The 20,489-nt window shown below is 42.6% G+C and overlaps 1 protein-coding gene across 21 annotated transcripts in view; it reads left to right on the top strand.

The window, feature by feature from the left end:
* Positions 1 to 20,489, top strand: part of LOC137625896 (zinc finger CCCH domain-containing protein 18-like) — a 384,898-nt gene that overhangs the window by 145,839 nt on the left and 218,570 nt on the right. For 19 of the 21 annotated variants that reach the window (XM_068357032.1, XM_068357016.1, XM_068356983.1 and 16 more), the window contains exons 9-10: positions 15,857 to 16,051; positions 16,318 to 16,460. In XM_068357032.1, coding sequence (XP_068213133.1) covers positions 15,857 to 16,051; positions 16,318 to 16,460 — 338 coding nt within the window. The remainder of the gene's footprint in view (positions 1 to 15,856; positions 16,052 to 16,317; positions 16,461 to 20,489) is intronic. The other 2 variants (XM_068356883.1, XM_068356874.1) reach the window with 2 other exon arrangements.

The raw sequence follows: 20,489 nt of genomic DNA, 5'->3' as shown, positions 1-20,489 counted from the left end.
GTCCCTGCTCACCCTCCTGGTCTTGAGGATTTTATCCTAGGGGATTTATCATTTATCAAGGTTCTCTATCTTTTGCCTAACACCACCCCTCTCCTACAGCCCATGGACCAGCAAGTGATTTCGAGCTTTGAGAAACTACACAAAATATTTCTTTAAGAGATGTTTCGAAATCACTGAGAGCACAAACATCACCCTTCGTGAATTTTGGAAGGATCATTTTAATGTTGTGGTATGCCTCAAAATCATTGATACAGCTTGGCAGGAGGTTTCGTGGTGCACCTTCAACTTTGCGTGGAAGAAGCTATGGCCTGATGCTATTGCCACACAAGATTTTGAGGGCTTCCATGTTGCCCAAGCTGCAGGCAAAGCCAATTTTGAAAACGTTGACGATCCTGAACCTGTTGCTCAATCTGAGGTTGCCGAGATCGTTAGACTCGGAACGTCCATGGGTCTGGAAGTTGATGAGGATTACATTAATGAGCTTATTGAGGAGCACCAAGAGGAACTTACGACGGGCAACCTGAAGGAGTTGGAGGCCATGCAACTGAGCAATGTTCAGGAACAGTTCTCTAGCTGCGAGGAGGAGGATGACCCACTGACAATAGCAGAAATTAAGGAGAGTCTAGCTGGCTACCATAAAATGGCTGCTCTTTTAGAAAAAAGTCACCCGGAAAAATGATCATAGGTCGTGCGCTTGAATATTTAAATGACATTTGCCTGAGTTATTTCAGGAACATCTTAAGAAGCAGCCAGAAACAAGCTTCCTTGGATATTTTTTTTTTTCAGAGGCCTTTGGTACTAGCAGGGCAAGAGGAAGCTGAAAGTGATAGAAGAAAAAAACGTGGCAGTGGTGAAGAAAACAATTAAATTTAGAAAATATGAAATGTAAAGTAAAAAAATACAAAATTAGAAAAAAAGCAAAAAAAAAAAAAAAAGAAAAAAAATTTGTTAATATTTTCTGCCATTTGTTAATGTTTCCTAAAATATACAGTATGTTAATGTTTTCTACCATTCATTAATCTGTTTTTTAAAGTTAGGTGTTTATATTTTCTGCCACTTGTTAATGTTTTCTGCTGTTTTCATCCTCCTCTATTGCCCCGCCACTTCGCTCTTGCACATCACCGTACTCCAAAGGTAAGGTTCCACATTTTTGTTACTGTACTCTTAATGTTTGCTGTAATTATACATTTATTTTACAGGTTACCAATGGTTAGATTATTATTGAATAATCCAAATGATTGTATTTCATTGAGTTTATTGGAGTTTAGCCTTCTTATAAATACTTAGTGGTGTTTTTGTAAGGCCTGGAACGAATTAGGCTATTTACATGTAAAACGATACTCACAATCCCCCCTAACAATTAGGTGAAAAGGACATGAAGAAAAAGACAAATATAAAACCTAATTTATCAAGATCCTCTCTAAAGAAGACTACGGGAAATAATGTTAAATTAAAAACTGAATGGGAAGACCTCATCCAAGATGTCTTCCAGAAAATAAACCATAGTTTTTTTTCCTCCATTTTGCAATGGAATTGTCGGGGTTTAAGGGCCAAATATGAAGAACTAAAGCCCCTCATTCATTAGCATTCCCCTATAATTGTATGTCTACTGGAGAGCAGGCTTGATAATGATACTCCTTGTCCTCATGAATATTCTAGCTATAGGAAACATATGATCAACGAGCAGGGAGCCATGGTGGAAATCTTGTATACGTTCGTCAAGATGTTCCTTAGATATCTTTGTCTATTCATACACCTTTGTAACCGGCAGTTGTACAGTTGATATAAGAAGAAAATACACCATTTGCTCTCTTTACTTGCCTCCAAATGACATCTCATAAGATAATTTAGTAGAGGTGATTCAATAACTCCCTCGACCTTTTCTCTTTCTGGGAGATTTGAATGGTAGGCATGCTTTATAGGGGGATATTTTAACAAATGTAATTGTTAATAATATATTATCAATTGTGGAAAATGAAGATGTGGGGCTCCTTAATACAGGAGAGCCTACACATTTTCATGTTCAGACAGGTACCTTGTCAATCATTGACCTTTCAATTGCAAGCTCTAACTGCTTCTCAATTTTGATTGGACAACATTAGATAATTGGCATATAAGTGATCATGCATCAGTTATTATAAACACCAACAATAATCCACCATTACAGAGATCACTATGGTGGAACCTTAACAAGGTGGATTAGAGTAGATTTTGGGAGCTGAGTAAAATTGAAGGGAGTGCAGAGATGCCATAGACTTACTGAATGGAACTATTCATGCACTACGAGGCAATTCAATTCCCAAAACCACAGTCATTCAAACAATGACCAGTCCCATGGTGGTCTTTAGATCTAACTGCCCTGCACAGAGCCACAAGAAAATCTTCAACTAGATTGTGTAGACACTGTATAGGGGAAATTTAATTGAATACCAGAAATGTAGAGCATAGTTCCGCCTTGCAATGAAGGAAGGTAGGCACCAGTCTGGGATATCTTTTGTTTTGTCAGCCAACTGTATAATGCCACCATCTGTATAGAGGAAAGTAAAAAGGGTAGCGGGCAAATTTACCCCCAAGAAACTGAGCTTAGCAATGCCTTTGCCAATCCTTTCTCTACTGTATCATGCAATTGTGAAGCATCTCCAGGTCACTAGTAGAAAAGCATTGAAGAATGGAAAATGCTAAAAAGGTGGAATCTTGCAATGCTCCTTTGACTGAAATGGGATTTGATTCTGCACTTAACTACTTGCAATGATACAACCACTGGACCCGATGGAATTCAATATGCAACGATTAAACATATACCTGTTAATACTGAGGTCTTTGTTTTAAGCATTTTTAATAGAATATGTCATGATCATGGTTATCCACGTGTTTGGGAACTAGAGGTTATTGTAGCCTTTTTAAAACCTGGTAAGGGTAAGTTTTTAGTATCAAGCTATCAGGCAATTGCACTGACACCTTATGTAAGATCATTTATAAGATGGTCAGTATAAGACTGATCTCATACCTGTAGAAGAAAGGTATTTTATCACCTATCCAGTGTGGATTTAGAAAAATGCACTGAACAACTGATGTGTTGGTACGACTTGGGTATTTGTGAAGCCTTTGCTTTCAAACAGCATCATGTAACAGTCTTTCTTTTTACCTTGAAAGGGTATATGATACGTCAGGAAGATATAGTATACTTAAAACCTATTATAATTTGGGATTGAGAGGAGAGCTACCATTGTTAATTCAATTATTTGTTTAACATAGATTTTTTTCTAGTCAAGGTCTTTGAAACTGTCAGAGAGGAAATGTCAGGAAGGAGGAGTTTCCCAGGGTAATGTGGTAAGTGTAACCTTATCTACATTAGCCATTAATGAGATATCCTTAGTCATTCCTCAAGATATTCTCTCAAACCTGTTTGTAGATGATCTCTCCATATCATTTGCTGTAGTTAGAATGGCAGTGGTTGAGAAAAACTACAACTGTCAATTGACAAACTTATTTAATCGGCTGATATAAAGGGATTTAAGTTTTCAACAATCAAAACTACTGTTTTCCATTTCTGTTGTATTTAGGGAGTACATCCAGATCCTGATATGTACATGAAAGGTCAATGGATCTCATGTGTAAGTGAAGCTAGATTTTTAGGATCGTTATGTGACTGCAAGCTGACATGGGTTCCTCACTTTGAAAGCCTGAAACTTTTAAAAGTTTTGTCCCACACATCAAGGGGGGCAGACTGAAAAACTATTTTTAATTTGTATAAGGCCTTAGTTTTTTAAGTAATTAGTTATAGGTTTGAAATATACTCCCCAGCCACCCCAAGCTGATTGAAGATTTTAGATTTTATACACTATGCAGGTATCAGATTGGCCACAGGAGCCTTTAGAACTTCACCGATCACAAGCCACCTTGTCGACACTGGAGAAATACCTATAGACCTTTATGGAAAGTCTTGAATTCTTCACCCTTGGTTTAGGTTGCAAAGACTTCCTAATTCTTTAGCATTTTAGTATGCAATCTTTTTAAGGCATTTAATGTATATTGAGTAGCACCTAAAATATCCTCAACCTCATAGTTTTTGTGTAAAACAATTACTAAACACACTTCATATAGCTAGAAATAGTTCTTTTGTTTAGGATATCGCCAATCCCTCCATGGAAATTACCAGAGATATGTTTCTGTAAAAATGACTGACTTAAAGCCAGGTCTCCTTTTATGTAACATGTTAAAGAACATAGGAAATCAACTTCTATATATACTGATGGCTTCAAATTGGATTCTGGCATTCAATTTGAAATATCTTGACTGTAGAGGTGTACTTCCTCTAGTATCTTGTATATTTACTGCAGAACTATATAACATACTAACTGCTAATGAAAAAATAAAATTAAAAGAAGAGGGTAATTTTACCATTTTTATTATTATTATTATTATTATAATTATTAACTAGCCAAGCTACAACTTTAGTTGAAAAAGCAAGATGCTATAAGCCTAAGGGCTCCAACAGGGAAATATAGCCCAGTGAGGAAAGGAAATAAGGAAATAAATAAATGATGAGGAAAAATTATTTTAAGAGCAGTGATATCAAAACAGATATGTCTTATATAAACTATAAAAAGACTTATGTCAGTGTGTTCAACATGAAAACATTTGCTGCAAGTTTGAACTTTTGAAGTTCTACTGATTCAACTGCCCGATTAGGAAGATCATTCCACAACTTCGTCACAACTGAAATAAAACTCCTAGAATACTGTTTAGTATTGAGCCTCGTGTTGGAGAACGTCTGACTATGAGAATTAACTGCATGTCTAGTATTACGAACAGGATGGAACTCTCCAGGAAGGTCTGAATGTAAAGGATGGTCAGAATTATAAAAAATCTTATGCAACATGCCTAATGAACTAATTGAACGACGGTGCTAAAGATTAATATCTGGATCAGGAATAAGAAATTTAATAGATGGTAAGTTTCTGTCCAACAAATTAAGATGAGAATCAGCAGCTGAAGACCAGACATGAGAACAATACTCGAAACAAGGTAGAATGAAAGAATTAAAACACTTCTTCAGAGTAGATTGATCACCAAAAATCTTAAAAGACTTACTCAACAAGCCAATTTTTTGTGCAATAGAAGAAGAAAGAGACCTAATGTGTTTCCCAATAGTAAATTTGCTATCGAGAAACACGCATAAAATTTAGAAGTCATACAAAGTTAAAGAAAAATTATCAATGCTGAGATCCAGATGTTGAGGAGCCAATGTTCTTGACCTACTTGCAATCATACCTTTGAGGTTTGTTAGGATTCAACTTCATACCCCATAATTTGCACTATACACTAATTTTAGCTAGATCTCTATTAAGGGATTCAGCAACCCCAGATCTACTTTCAGGAGATGGAATTGATGCAAAGAGTGTAATATCATCTGCATATGCAAGAAGCTTGTTTTCTAGGACAAACCACATGTCATGTGTATATAGTATGGAAAGTAATGGGCCAAGAACACTACCCTGTGCAACACTAGATATCACATTCCTATACTCACTATGGTGCCCATCAACTACAACTCTTGAAATCCATCACTTAAAAATTCAATAATAATGCTAAGAAACGACCCACCCACTCCCAACTGTTTCAGTTTGAAAACAAGGGCCTCATTATTAACACGGTCAAAGGCCGCACTAAAATCAAGGCCAATCATCCAAACTTCCTGACCACAATCAAGGGATTTCTGTACAGCATTGGAGATTGCAAGAAGGGCATCACATGCTCCAAGGCCTTTACGGAAACCAAATTGCAAACTAGTAAAGACAATTACCTTCAGCAAACCTATTAAGTCGTTTTGCCAGAGTACGTTCAAAAACTTTAGATAATCTGGGAGGTATGGAAATTGGGCAGTAATCAGTGGGACTTGAGCTACCACAAACACATTTACATAGTGGAGTAACATTACCAATTCTCCAACAAGTGCTGAAAGCTTTAGTGATGTAAGATGTGTCTACAAGCTTTAGAAGATTATAATTCCAGTAACCCTTTAATTTTAAGAATTTTAGAGTGGCTTTTTATCATTTGGCTGAAAGATATCGCAGTTCGATTTTGCTGAGTTTCAGGACACGTGTGTCTGGAAATGAAAAGGCAGATTTTTGACAAAGAATGCTGCAGTTGAGTTGCTACCAAGAAGGTATCCCATCCTCTGTAATGATTTCTTTTTTACCTAACATTAAGAATTTTATTTATAATAATTGACAACAGCATTTAGATAGTTTAGTTGGGAATAATAGAGAAAAATAGCGAATGTTATATCTTCTTGGATATATAACATGGTGTCCCTAAAGTGTGAGACCACTCTTTGTTGTCTCTGCATTGGTTACACTGGGTTGACACACAAGTGTCTGGTGACTGGCCAATAGTAGCCATATTGCAACGACTGTATGGTACCCTTGACAGTGAGGCATTCGTGACCGAATGTCCCACTTATAGCACCATAAGAAATAGCTATCTGTTTGAGGCTCCAGGTAAGCATGGCAGGTTCATCCTTGGCAAGATTCTTGGGCAGGATGTGTTGTACTATACTAGCAGTATTTTTAGGTCTTTTAGAAGCAGGTCTTCTGAAAGCTATTCAAGTTTTATAAGGATATCTTTGTTTTTATGGTTTTAAATCCATATTCTTTTATTCTTTACTTATAACAGACGATATCGGAGTCAGGATGCTAGGTAACTCTTAAGTCAATCAATCAATTAGGAAATTTGTTTGGCAGTCGGCCCCTAAAAGCCTCTTTTTCGGAGGAGATGCTGGAGCCTTGAGGAGATAGGCAGTGGACTGCCTCATGGAACTTTCGAACTTGTGGTTGGCTCGGTAGGCTTTGCCATTCCGGAAGTTCTCTTGAGATTTCTGCTAGAAGATTCACCAGGTCTGGATACCATTCATCCTGTGGCCACTTTGGAGCTATTAGCACTATTCATTTCCTGATGAATCGGGTACATACCATGGGTGTTGGAAGGCAACTTCCATCGGTGTTGCTGGGTCCGGAACTGGGTAGCAATACACCGGGAGTTTTGTGTTCCGGTGAGGGCTGAACATGTCTAGTGTCGAAGAACCCCACAAAGTTACAAGACTCTTCCCTACTAGGGGAAGCAATAACCATTCTGAACCCACCAACTGTCGTCCCTGGGTTACTCGGATGGTCCGTAATTAGGTTCCCCTTCCCGGAATAAATCTTAATGACTTGCGCCCAATGGTGGATTACTACTGTTAGCTGGTATAGCAGGTGGAATACTGAGCCTTCTTGTTTGGTGATATAGGTCACCACTGTGGAGTTTTCACTCATCAACACCACAGTGACCTTTTAGGGTTGCCAAGAAGTGGAGTAGCGCTAGATACGCTGCTTTCATTTCCAGGTAATTGATGTGAAAGTCCATCTTCCTGCGACCTTAGGCTTCAAATCTACTCCCTTCAAAGATGAGCACTCCACTCTTGGCAAGAGGCATAGTGGGAGAATAGAGGAACTTGGGTGGAGGAACCTGTAAGGGTGTGCCTTCTATCAGGTTCTCCTGTCTCGGCCACCACTGAAGGAAATCTGTCACCATGTCCTGGGACACTGTCACTAAGGCTGCAGGAGGGTTTGATGTTTGTGACTGCTAGCTCTTCAGAGCCCACTCCGCTGAGCAAAGATGCATTCTTCCGAAGGGGACCAGTTTTCTCCAGTTAGGAGGTGTCCCAGAAGCTTATGCCAAGTGCGTACTGGAAGCGATTCCCTTTCGAGAAAGGTTTCTACTTCTTGCTTGAATCTTATCACCCTGTTGGCAGATAGAAATGCTCTGGCTTGGGCCAAGTCGATTTCTATACCTAGGTATCTGATACATTATTGAGGGATGAAGCTGAACTTCTCTAGGTTTAGTTGGATCTCCAATTCCTTGCAGAAGTCATGGAGAAGAGCCCTGTGACATATGAGAAAGACTCGTGACAGATAGAAGCCAGTTATCTAGATACCAGAGGAGGCTGATGCTCATGGCATGAGTCCAGGCTGAGATGTGGACAAAGATCTTTGTGAAGACATGAGATGCTGTGGAAAAACTGAAGCACAGCACCATGAAGGGGTAGACCTTGTCTCTGGAAGGGAACCTCACTCTTGCGATTCAAGATGGATGGTTACCTGAATGGCTTAAAGAAATTTGGCGGGGGTCTCCATCTTGAATCTTGTTTGTAAAAGAAACAGTTTCAAGTGTGACAGGTGTGTGATGGGTCTCCAGCCCCCTGTCAGCTTCTCTACAAGAAGAGGTTGCTTAAGAAACCTGAAGAGTCGTCTTAAGACCTCATCTATGGCCCCTTTGGCCATTATCTTGGATACTTCCTATTGAAGGAGGAGGTCTCTTGTGGAGGCTTTCAAATAGAATGGTTGTACTGTCAGAGTCCGAGCTAGCGGGGTCAGTAGTCTACAAGTGGGACTTGATACCCTGAATGAAGAACCTCTACTGTCCAGGGATTGGCCCTGTAGGCATTACCTTCTTAGTGAGCCGAAGGACTTCCTCTCCCTGGCGGGAGCCTCTATGACCGCGACTCCTTCCTAGGGGGTGTCCTCTCCAACGAAAGGAGGGCTGGTGCTCTTGCCTCTTAGGCTGCTGTGAGTCCATAGGAGGCAACAAACATCTCTGTTAGGCGGATGCTTGAAAGGAGAGTTTTTCTGAGGCTGTTGAGGGGCAGGCATCCTTGGGGCCAAAGCTCTCCTAATAAAGGAAGACTGCTTAACCTTCTCAGCCTTCTTAATAGATGCAGCTATTGAGATAAGTACTATGTGGGTAAGTTCACCAAGTTCCAGTTCCTCAGGCACAGGGCATTGCTGGGTGACAGCTGTTTAGTACACCTGACCAAAACAACGTCACGCCACTTGAGGATGCAGTTGCCCTACTGGGAAACTGTCTGATGAAGAAACTCTAGAGCTTTGGCTCACAATCTTGAAAGATCTTTGAACTATTCAATAGCGTCCTTGGTCTTCATATTTTCTGTCCATGCAAAATGGAAGACTGCTCCTGACCAGTGATCCAGGCGTGAGAGGGCCTGCATGCCGACATGGTAGTAACTTCCATGGTCTGCATTTTGGGTGCAGAGAAAGTGGAAAGTAGGTTGGCCAACTTATTGCTGGGTACCAGATCGGCAATGTCAGGGTCAATAGGCAGAGGACTCAGGTAAGCCTCAAAATCAATGTAAAACTTTCTCTGGCACTTCTTGCTAAAGGGGGCAATTTCGAGGATCTGCGTGATTTAAGTGAATTCTCTGGTGCTGAGATTTGAGTATTTAACAAGCCTAGCATGTCACTTTTCTTGTTCGATAGTGAAACATCAAAGTGGTTTCTTGTGCTTTGTGACAGCAGAAAGATCGCATCTATGGCACAACGTCTACTTGTTACCTCTGCGATAGGAGTTTCTCTTAAACCATCCAAGCAATGAATAAGACTCATGATCTTTTAAGAAATGGGTGGATTCTGACCCAGACGTGGGAACCTTGAGAGATCCCACATCAGCAGAGCTGGAGCCTGCACGTCCAGTGGGTTCGGAGAGTCATCAATAGTAATAAGGGCATGGTCTTCGTGATTTGGCTCCTGTTTAAGAGTATAATATGGTTCTGTATTACGCACATGCCAAAAGATTTAATCATTTCATGCAAGTCTTTATTTTCTCAGATATTAATATGCAAATAATGAGAAGAGGTGACAGAGAAAAGCCGGCAGGAATCATATTGGCTCCTCTGGTAAGGCTATCTCCTCTATAAGCATGAGAGGGAGCAGCAGGGAACTCTTTTTTTATTAGAGCTCGACCTACGGGATGAATAGGATCTCTCAGAGTAACGCCACTAGGACGTCTCCTACGAGGACTGTCAGCAACACTTTTTAGCTGGTACTTAATTCTGAGTGGAAGGGGATATCACCCTAAGAAAGGTGGCTAAGAGTTCCGCCGCCCTTTTCCTCACCTGATTTTGATATGAAGAAATATCTGAAAAGAAAGGATTTGGCTGTTATGTAGAACGGATAATCTCTGAAGTAGTATGAACAATAGGCAAGGTATTAGTTTGTATAGGTTGTGGTAAAATAGTAGGTTTGTCATTGTTACGACGTCTCGAGGATAGATATATAGGATCCAAATGAGGCAAATTAGTTTTAAAGGTAGAGGTTACCTGATAGTCAACTTGGATTGATGTAGATACATAATCGTAAATAACATCAGCACATCCATGTGCTTGGGCAGTGATGGTACAATCAGTTCGTGCATCTCTTAAGATGTGTAATGACGTCATAGTCATTGTACAGAGGAATATGCTCACATGTTGGAAATGTGGTATGCTCTGTGACATCAGTACATGAAGGGATGGCAACGCGTACGTGTCAGTCTGTACGCTGCAGTACAGTGATACGTGTTGTTGACAAGTGTGGCAAAAAAGCATTATTAGAGAGTGAAGACTAGCCATCCCCAATGACTACTTGGAAGGGGATGACATGATTGTATTCTGTCAATTCAACCAAACCAATACATTGAAGTCTGAGTCATGGACACTCCAGAGGCAGTGCGCACTGTCAGAATAAGTGATAGTAGAATTTTGTAATGAGCCTGGGGAATTCTAAGTAGGAGGATGATGCTGAGTGGGTGAAAGATAAGGATCTTCCTGCAGGACAGCATCAGTATGTGGTGAAACGGCAGTCTCGACTCGAGGGAGTGGTGTTTCCTGATGACAAGGGGAGACTTTCGACACTTTTAAAGATGATGCCTCAAGAAGTGAAAAGTCATCTTGCTGGAACCATAAAGGGCTCTCCACTAAGCACTAGCGGGAGATGACGAAGATCTACTTAAATCAGTGTAATCAGGCACTAAGGACACTGGGACAGGATCACACACAAAAGTGCAGGGTCCATAGCCAGGGAATCAGTCTCAAGCAGTGACTCATAATCACTAGGTCCATGGGGCGATAATACATTAACAGTTATCATGAATGTGTAGGGTAATCAAATCTTGGGCATCATCCTCAGTTACTGGGATCCTTGAGGGCAATATCGTGTTTGCAGAAGCGATCTTATGCTTCTTGCTATCTAAGGAAGAAAAGGAAGGGGAACGGTATCTTTCAGCTAGTTTCTTACAACGGGAATGGTCACTCCCAACAATACTCACATGGAGATTCTATGGAGCACTGACTACCACAACAGTTCGGGCAAAAGAGATGCAGATCTATCTCCGCCGGCTCATAAATGTCACAAGGGTGACTATCACGGGCAGGGAAAGTCCGCTTTATACTAGCAACACTAGACATTAAAGCATAACAAAGAACAGGAAGCATTGCAACGGTAATCCAGTGTGGAGTAAGTCATGGTCATAGAGCAGCAAAAGATAACAGCCTCTAGATAGGACGACCAGGAGAGAAGTGGAGCTTGCCTCATAGCAGTATGTAACACTGCCTAGCAGTGGAGTTGCCTAGTAACCTATTATATAGTTATCAATTAGGTACCTTATTTTTCTTTCTGGTTAGAAAATCGACATAGGAGTAAAACCCATATAAATGACTCAAAGTTTGTATCTGTGTAGGAATAAATAAGTTTTAAAAATTAATTTGTATTTTGCCTAACTATACAAATCTGAGTCTTTTACTCAAACATTCCTGCCATCACCAGCCCCAAAGAAAGTGTATGTCTTCAATCTGAGTTGTCAGTTAGGTGAGGGATGTTGCCTCGCCGTTATAATTTGTAATTGCTGTATTCCAACTTCTCTGTTATCTAATATCCTAGGTAAAGGACTCAGGTTTGTGTAGTTAGGAAAAATACAAATTACCGTATTTCCCGTGTCATAAGACGCTACAAGTGGTAAGATGCACCCTTAATTCAGCAAAGTAGATTTGGAAAAAATGAGGATTTTGCAAACTAAGCTAGCAGCAATTCCTAGTCAGTGTGATTTTTATTTGGCGCAGTAAATTTTCACATTTTGGTTGCATTACTAAAGGATCAAGTTAATATTAATTAGTTGCACGCTGGTTATCCCAATTTTATCACATTTCTACATACGAAACCTCTAAACCTATCATAGTTGCCACCACAATTACGTTTAGTGTTTGCTGTTTCAAGTATTGTTTACATTAACGGAGTTCTGCCAATGTTCTTAATCTACTTTTTGGTAAAGAAGTAAAATTCCAGTAATATTTCCTAGATTCCTCATATAGCTTACAAATTTTCCTGCAAAATTAATTATTGATCAAAGAAGTCTAGAAATTCCTTTATGTGGAATACTTTTGCTAATATATGGGACTCTAGGTCTAGTTAATTTTCTTCTGACTTGGTAACTCTGCACTCAACTAACATATGTTTTTACCATGGTCGTATTCAACAAAAGACCACATGGAGACACCCACGGTCTAAACACTGGCACACCCTGGACTACGTCCTGACCAGAGCCAGAGACCGAGGAGACGTCCGCATCACCCGTGCCGCGGAGGAAACACTAGGCTACACCACCAAGAAACGGCAGGATTGGTTTGATGAGAATGATGCTACCATCTCTCTTCTCATTGAAACCAAACGACAAGCACGCCTGACTTTGGAAAACCAACCAACAGCAGCTAACAAATGTGCTCACAAGGTAGCTGAAGCTGGTTGCCAAAGAGGTATCCGTGAAGCCCAGAACACCTGGTGGCAAAGAAAAGCTGCAGAAATACAGAGTTTCGCTGACCAACGTGACCTGCGCAGCTTCTATGCAGCAACAAAAGAAATATTCGGTCCCACACGGTCATCAGTGGGCAGCCTGAAGGACGCGGATGGGGCCACGACCATCACCGACAGCGAGGGGATCCTGGCCAGGTGGAGGTCTCACTTTGAGAACCTCCTCAATGACCAAGCAGACACCCCAGACGATCTCCTGCGAATGACCCCGCAGCATCCCGTCCGTCACTGGATGGCACTACCACCCTCCATCCATGACTTCAACAAGGCCCTGCAGCGCATGAAGCCCGGCAAAGCCCCAGGGCCAGACAACATCCCGTTGGAGCTCCTCACTCACGGTGGCCCCGGCTTGAGGAACCGTTTGATGCTCCTTATACTGAAAATATGGGAGACCAAGACCCCCCCCAGTGACTTCCGCGATGCAAACATCATTACCATCTTCAAGAAGGGAGACAGGGAGAACTGTAACAACTACCGGGGAATATCACTACTAAGCATCGCGAGTAAGATTTTCTCTCGGATTCTCCTTGACCGCCTCCTTATTCTCGCAGAAGACGTCCTGCCAGAGTCCCAGTGCGGCTTTCGACCTTCCCGTGGGACCATAGACATGATCTTCTGTGCGCGACAACTACAAGAGAAGAGCCTCGAACAACAACAGCCCATAATGTTCATCTTCTGGGATTTGAAAAAGGCCTTCGACAAAGTACCTCGACCTGCCATGTGGGCTGTCCTCAAAAGATATGGCTGCCCACCCGATTTTGTCAAGCTGGTGCGTGCCCTCCATGACGGAATGGTTGGGAGAGTCTGCCACCAGAACTCTCTTTCAGACCCATTCCCCATCAACGGCGGCCTGAAGCTGGGCTGTGTTCTGGCCCCGACGTGTTTCTCGCTATACACCGCAGCAATCCTCAACAAGATTCCCCCAGACACACCCTCAGTCGACCTACGTTTCCGCATGGATGGAGGCGCTTTCAACCTCGCCAGATTCCGCGCCAGAACCAAGACCACCTTGTGTGCAGTGCGAGAACTGCAGTATGCTGACGACAATGCCACCCCAGGTCAGACGGCAGAGGACCTGCAGTCGTTAGCTGATGCATACAACTCTGCTTACGAACGTTTTGGGATGCAAGTCAACTCAGACAAAACCAAGACCCTCGTCCAACATCCACCAGGACTGATGCTCCCCAACTTCAATACCACAGTGAATGACCAACCGTTAGAACAGGTGGACCAGTTCTCCTACCTAGGGAGCATCCTAACATCAGCTCCCACAAGCAAAAAGGACGTGGAGAACAGGATCAGGGCAGCCCACTCCGCCTTTGGCCGACTCAACTGCCGCGTATTTAACAACCACGCACTGACAATGACCACCAAAATAATGGTGTTCAGGGCAGTAGTCCTCTCCACGCTCCTGTATGCATGTGAAACATGGACGCTATATAGAAACGATATTAAAATCCTAGAACGCTTCCAACAAATGAAACTGAGGCAGATCTTGAAAATCCCCTGGGAGAGCCACACCACCAACATTGAAGTCTTAGAACGTGCCTCGCTGACCAGCGTGGAGGCCACCATCATCCACCACCGCCTCCGCTGGATAGGACACGTGCATAGGATGGATCCATCTAGGCTCCCAAAGAAAATATTCTACGGAGAACTGACCCAGGGCACCAGACCACGAGGAGCCCCGAAAATGCGCTATAAAGATCAACTAAAGCGCACCCTGGCTCTAACTGACATCGATCCTTCCTCATGGGAAGAAACAGCCAGGGACAGGAAAACCTGGAGGAGTACAGTACACCATGGCACCGTGGACTTCGAGGAGAGTAGGAGACAAAATGAGGAGGCTAGGAGGAGAAGAAGGAGAGAGCGATTAGAACAGCCCCACCCACCACCTACCCTCCCTTGTGAACACTGTCCGCGACTCTTCCACCACAGACTAGGACTTAACAGCCACATCAGGCATAAGCACCCACCCCACAGATAGGAGGCTGATGGCTAACGACAGAACCCAATACTCGGACACGAGTGGGCGCCGACGACGATTCAACAACTGTTTGTTTGTATTATTTTGGAACTCGGGCAACAATATCGTTATCAAAATATTGCTTTATTATAAATTATAAAAAAGAAATGTGAGAAAATAAATAAAATACGGCATAAACAACTTATATTACACAGCGTCGTCTGCTAGGGGACTACTAGTTGGCATGATTGCTAGTAGAAGGGGATTGGCGCATCATCAGCTGATTACCAAAATAACAAATATCTTGCTTGCTGCAGAACTTCACTAAATGAAAAGCAATATAAAAATAAATTTATTCATCATATATGAATAATAATTGTAGGTTTATATTTTATGTCTGGTGAGTGTGAGTGCTTGTATGTCATTAGTTGGGTATTTGAGAGTTGTCAAACTCTATACAAGTTTTTCTTAGTGTTAAGACGCAGAGTGATTTTTTGGTTTTTTTTTTTTTTGACACGGGAAATACGCTAGTTTTAATTTTTTTTCCATTCTTATTGTTCAAACTAAAATATTGTAATTTATTATGCAGGAAAGAATTGGATATTATCAAAGGGAAACAATAAGCTGAAAGTAAATACTGTATATAAAAACAATGAAATGAAGGAAAAGAAGGTGAAGGGATAATCAATTGAAATTTAATTTAATTAGAGGGTAGAATAAATCACATTACCATACAGTAAAAATTAAATGTAGCTATATAACATTTTGTATAACATTAAACTAAATGATAGAATTGAATAGATAAATTTTAAGGATTTGGGATTGTGAAGAAAATAGAAGGAAATTTTGATGTAGTTTATTTTGTGTTATAGGTTTTTCAGAAGTTTATTAAGGAAAGAGTGTATGAAGAGGAGTTTGTACAGTACTTTATTGTACAGGTACTATAATAATACATACAGTAGACTTAGTGAACTATGCAAAGACAAAGTAGTTTGTTATTTGAGTTGTTAGGCAACGGCACATAGGCCATGGTCAGTTGGTTAGGGGAGGTCATTGACCCTGGTGCACCAGTATTATAAGGGTTTTCATTTTTCGCAGTAGTTTCTTGTCACCTAACCCCGGCAGTGATGGAGGGCTGACTATTTTTATTTGTATTTTATGTTTTGTCTAGTTAAGTATTTTTTTATTAATATATTGTACTATTTTTTGTCAGATATGTTAGAAGTCGAATTTGGCAGGATGACAGATACATGGAAGTTCTTTCAACGGGTGGAGGCACTCGTGGTGAAGCAGAAGCTTGGGCTGATCCTTGGGCAAGAAGAAAGACCCCACCTCGTTCAGGTCGCAAAAAGAAAACATCTAGAACAAGAAGTTATTCTACGGGTTCCTCTTCTCATTCATCCTCCAGGTATTGTCTCCTACAAGATTATTGTATAGTTTTACTTTACAAGTTTAATGCCTTTTCCTAAATTTGTGCCACTAATTTGGCCTAGTGTATTGGCTGAAGTGTAGCTATTAGCCAATTACTAAATTCTTGAAGAATTGCAACTTTTTGAATTTTAATATTGAAGACGAACTCTTTTGGACCATCACTTTGAGAGTTTAAGATTTTAAATCGTTGGTTTGGTAATAGTACCTAACACTGATGATGGCAAATTTGTTAATGATCACCAGATCAACTCACTCCTCATCTTACTCAAGCAGAAGTAGAAGCAAAAGCGAAAGTAGGACCTCCAGAAGCAGCGCTGGGAGTCGCAGTAGTAGATCACGTTCATCTTCACATTCACCTTCCCCTGGACGACGACGAGGCAATCATCGTGAGCGTTTCCCTTTTTCATCTTTTTTCTTATATTTTAGAGTTAGTCCATAAATGAAAATTGTTTCACAGATTCATGGAATGAAATCATTGCTGATTATGATTATCTTTAGTTCAGAGAATATTTCTATGAATGTCCAATCTATGGTTATGTTTATCCTAATATTCTTTCCTTCTTTACAAAAAGCTTTCAAAGACATTTTGACATATTGTGAGGAAAGTTTGAGTACATTGAAGTTTTGACCTTTTACATGGTATAAAGGTACAGTTGTTCTAACACTAAATATAAACCCTTCCGATATTTATAGAGATTATACTTTCGGCGAAGCTGGAAGACTAGCCATAAGACTCTCAAGCGAGGTAGAACTACCTGGCCACTAGTTAGTGGGGGTTAGGACGTTAGCCCGCTACCCTGCTCACACACATAAGTGTTGTCTCGTAACTTTTGCTTTTGGCTTGGCCGAGAATGAATGTTACCACTCTTTGCCTCTCCAATTGTGTTTGACTTGCCATTTTGACTAATTCCTTTTTCTTTCATAGGTGTACTTGTTATTTCTCCTTGCCTTCCATCATGCGGACTTGTCCGGGACCTAAAGGACGCTCTTGCATGACCTTCATGTCTCCGCTGAGACAAACCCTTATTCGTTGTGTCTGGCCTGCCGAGGATGACGTTGTGATCGGGATAACACCTGCGATGAATTCCGGGAGAGGTCTTCTTCCAGTGGAAGAGAATTGGGCACCGGCACAAGAAGAAGTCCAAAAATGATTCTTCGCCTTCGGGGTCTTTCTCGAAGTCGAAGCAACCTTGGACTTCTTCCTTGACCCCGTGATCTCTTCCCAAAGCTTCTGCTCAATCCGTCTCTTCTGGAGAACGGTTGAACAGGAGTGTAGACCAATTAACACCAGGTTAACCCCGGGGTTTGATGGACAGTGTTACTTCCTCTCGAGAAGCAGATCTGCCCCTTCCCTTTGGGGGGATCCTTTTTTATTTTTGATAATTTGCACATTTAGCCTTTATTGGGTGTGCCCGATCCCCCCTTCGAAGGAGGCGCTGATGGTTGCTGAGAGGAGAAGGACTCCGGCCTTCCCAGAGGTTGAAGCCCTTTTGCTGAGCTTCATTCCCCTGGAGTGTCTTGTGCCCCTGATGCCGACGTTGTTGTTCTTCTGTCATCACCTGCAGGTACTGCCTGCCGCTGAATACTGCTCTTTTCCTCCTACTGAGTCCTCTCAGCCTTCTGAGGCAGGGGGGCGATGGCAAAGTCCAAGGCATGCTTCTTCTGTGGGTGTTTACCTCCCTTGTTCTTGAGAAAGGTCCTCCCCTGATTCTCCATCGCAGACACTTTTCAGACGTCACCCTGCCTCTCCGCAGACGTTCAGCTCTTCAGAGCTTGTCTTCCCTGTTAATGAATCTTGCCGCTGCAACGCTTCACCTAACCAGGTCCTCGCCGGCATGCTGTTAATGACTGGAGCCCTCTCCACCATAGGGATCGCTACTTCTCGTCGAGAACGTAATCCTCGCCACCTCTCTTGACATTTTCCTTCGCCTGTTGTCAGGAGAGACTATCCTGATGATCCTAGAAACCGGCAATCTTCTAGACGCTCTCCTGTTCGTGATCGCCACTTGCCAACACCTGATCGCCACTCCCCAGCTCATGATGGCCACCTTTGGACTCGTGGTCGTTACTTGTCTGTTCATGGTCGTTACTCTCCAGTTTCTCATTACTTGCCAGCTGCTCATCATTTATCAGCTGCTCGTCTCTTGTCAACTAAGAAGAAGAGGAGAATGAAGAACCGGACTCCTCCTCTGGGAGATACTTTCCAGCCTTGTACAAGCCGAGGCTCGAGGTCTTGCCTTCCATTCGTTGCATATAGAGGTTGATCCTTCCGAAGCTACGCCCCATCTCCAAGGAAATGAAGCACCCAGCAACATTTCCTTCATCTAGAGAAAAACAGCCCTCTTATAGGTTAGGGGAGCCCTCCAAACCATCGCTGCTTGAGGAATTCCTTCCACCTCGTAGAGAGACGAAGGACTCTGACAGGGTGCCTAAGAACACTGCAGCCAGGGCAGCACAATCTCTTAAAGAGGGGTCTCGTGGGACCTTCCCAGCACCAACAGGGATGTCAGCAAGTGACGTTCCCTCGGCTTCAACGGTTGATGACCTTGACCCAAGCTGGGCTCCTATGGGTGAAAGCTCGTGGAGTGATGATGATCAAGATCATGATGATGACTTACCTCCCTAGGGCTGCTTGTCCTAACCCTACGATGGCCCTTCAAGAGGGCAAGGACACTGTTCTTGACCACATGTACAGCACTCAGCGACCTCCCAAGGCCAATGCAGTTTTGCCCTGTTCTAAAGGGTTAAAGGGTGCCTGGAAGAGGGCATTTGCCCAGATCGTCAGCTCTGCCAGTCCCCTCCTCGCGGCTCGTCCTTGAAACTCGAAACTCCTACTGCCGCTGTTCGTGCAGCAGAGGAAAGTATTTCCATCAGACGACGACACAGAGGCTGAGGAAGGTAGCAAGCCCCTTCCTTAGATGGGAAGAACTTCCAGCCTGGCAGTGGTTGCATCTCCTAGGTCACCTATCATCCCTGGCTCATCTTGTGCCCAACAGCCGTCTCAGAATTTGATCTCTTCAGTGGCGGCTGAAGTCCAGGGGGAATCAACACAGCAACTCCCTGGACGCATTGGTCTCCATGGGACTCGAGCAGCAGAGAAGTTGGTGGGTGGCAGATGTGAACCTCCGCAGAGGGATCGACCTCCTCGTACCTCCCCCAGAGTTGATGCTCTATTCAGATGCATCAAAAGAAGGGTGGGGACCCCCACATGCTGCGCCACACAGCCTCCAGGTTCTGATCTGAGTCCGCAAGGTACCAGCACATAAGTCTCTCAGAGATGAGGGCAGTCTTTTAGTCCTCCAACAGTGCCAGCAGTTCCTGGCAGGTCACTCTGTTTTATTGATGAACAACACCATGGTAATAGCTTACGTAAACAAACAAGACGGTACTTTTCCGCAGCCCCTATGCAATCTAGCGGTGAAGATGCTAAGATGGTCAGAAGACGACTCGGATAGAGTGCTCCGAGTGATCTTTGAATCATCTTGTAGCCAACAAAGTCTTGACTTTGTGAGATCCCCCGACTGTGGCTCTGTTTACGACGTCCCTGAATCTCCGTCTCCCGCTTTGCTGCTCCAAAATCTTAAACCCCGATGCTCTCTGGTAGGAGGCATTCCAACAACAGTGGGACATCATCAACGTCTACTCCTTTCCCTGTTCAGTCTGGTGAGAAGGGTACTCAACAAGACCAGAGAATCCAGGAACCTCTCAATGGCCTTTATAGCTTCGCTATGGCATCATGCAGAATGGTTCCTGGCACTTTTGCACCTCCTGATGGAGATCCAGAGACAATTCCTTCCGCGACACAATCCACTCAAACAGCCGCAGGTGAACATCTTTCATGAAGTTTTAGCTTCGCTGCAACTTCACACCTGGAAACTATCGGGCAATTCCTCTCTCAGAGAGGCTTTTTGCATCAAGTTGAGAAGATGATGTCTGGATACCGGCAAAGATCTATGGCTCCAGTCTACCAGGCCAAGTGGGTTTTCTTCTGTAGTTGGTGTCGTGGAAGGGGTATTTCTCCCATCGATGCCACTATTCCAACAATAGTGAAGTTCCCCGTGTACGTTCGAGAGGAAAAGATTCTCTTGGTCTATGCAGTGAAAGGCTACTGCTCAGCCTTAAGTCTTGCCTTTGACTGAAGGGAGTTAATATTTTCTCTTCATTGGAATTGTCTCTCCTCTACCAATGTTTCGAGCTAAAGTGGTTAGTAAACTTTATGGTCTCCTACAACGTCGCCCATTCAAGGGGATGCTGGGAGGTAATATTTAACTTCATCCTTGTGTTTATCGCCAAGACTAAAAATCTATAACTGATGATCCAGATCAATCTATAACTGATGATCCAGATCAACTGTTACTTTGCCCGTGTGGAGTTTGAGGTATTACATCAAAAGAACCGCAGCAGCTCCCCCCCCC

This window comes from Palaemon carinicauda, chromosome 2, assembly GCF_036898095.1.
Source record: "Palaemon carinicauda isolate YSFRI2023 chromosome 2, ASM3689809v2, whole genome shotgun sequence".
NCBI classification, from domain to species: Eukaryota; Metazoa; Arthropoda; class Malacostraca; order Decapoda; family Palaemonidae; genus Palaemon; species Palaemon carinicauda.
The sequence above is the reverse complement of the archived record's forward strand: the minus strand, read 5'-3'. Positions and strand labels throughout refer to the sequence as shown.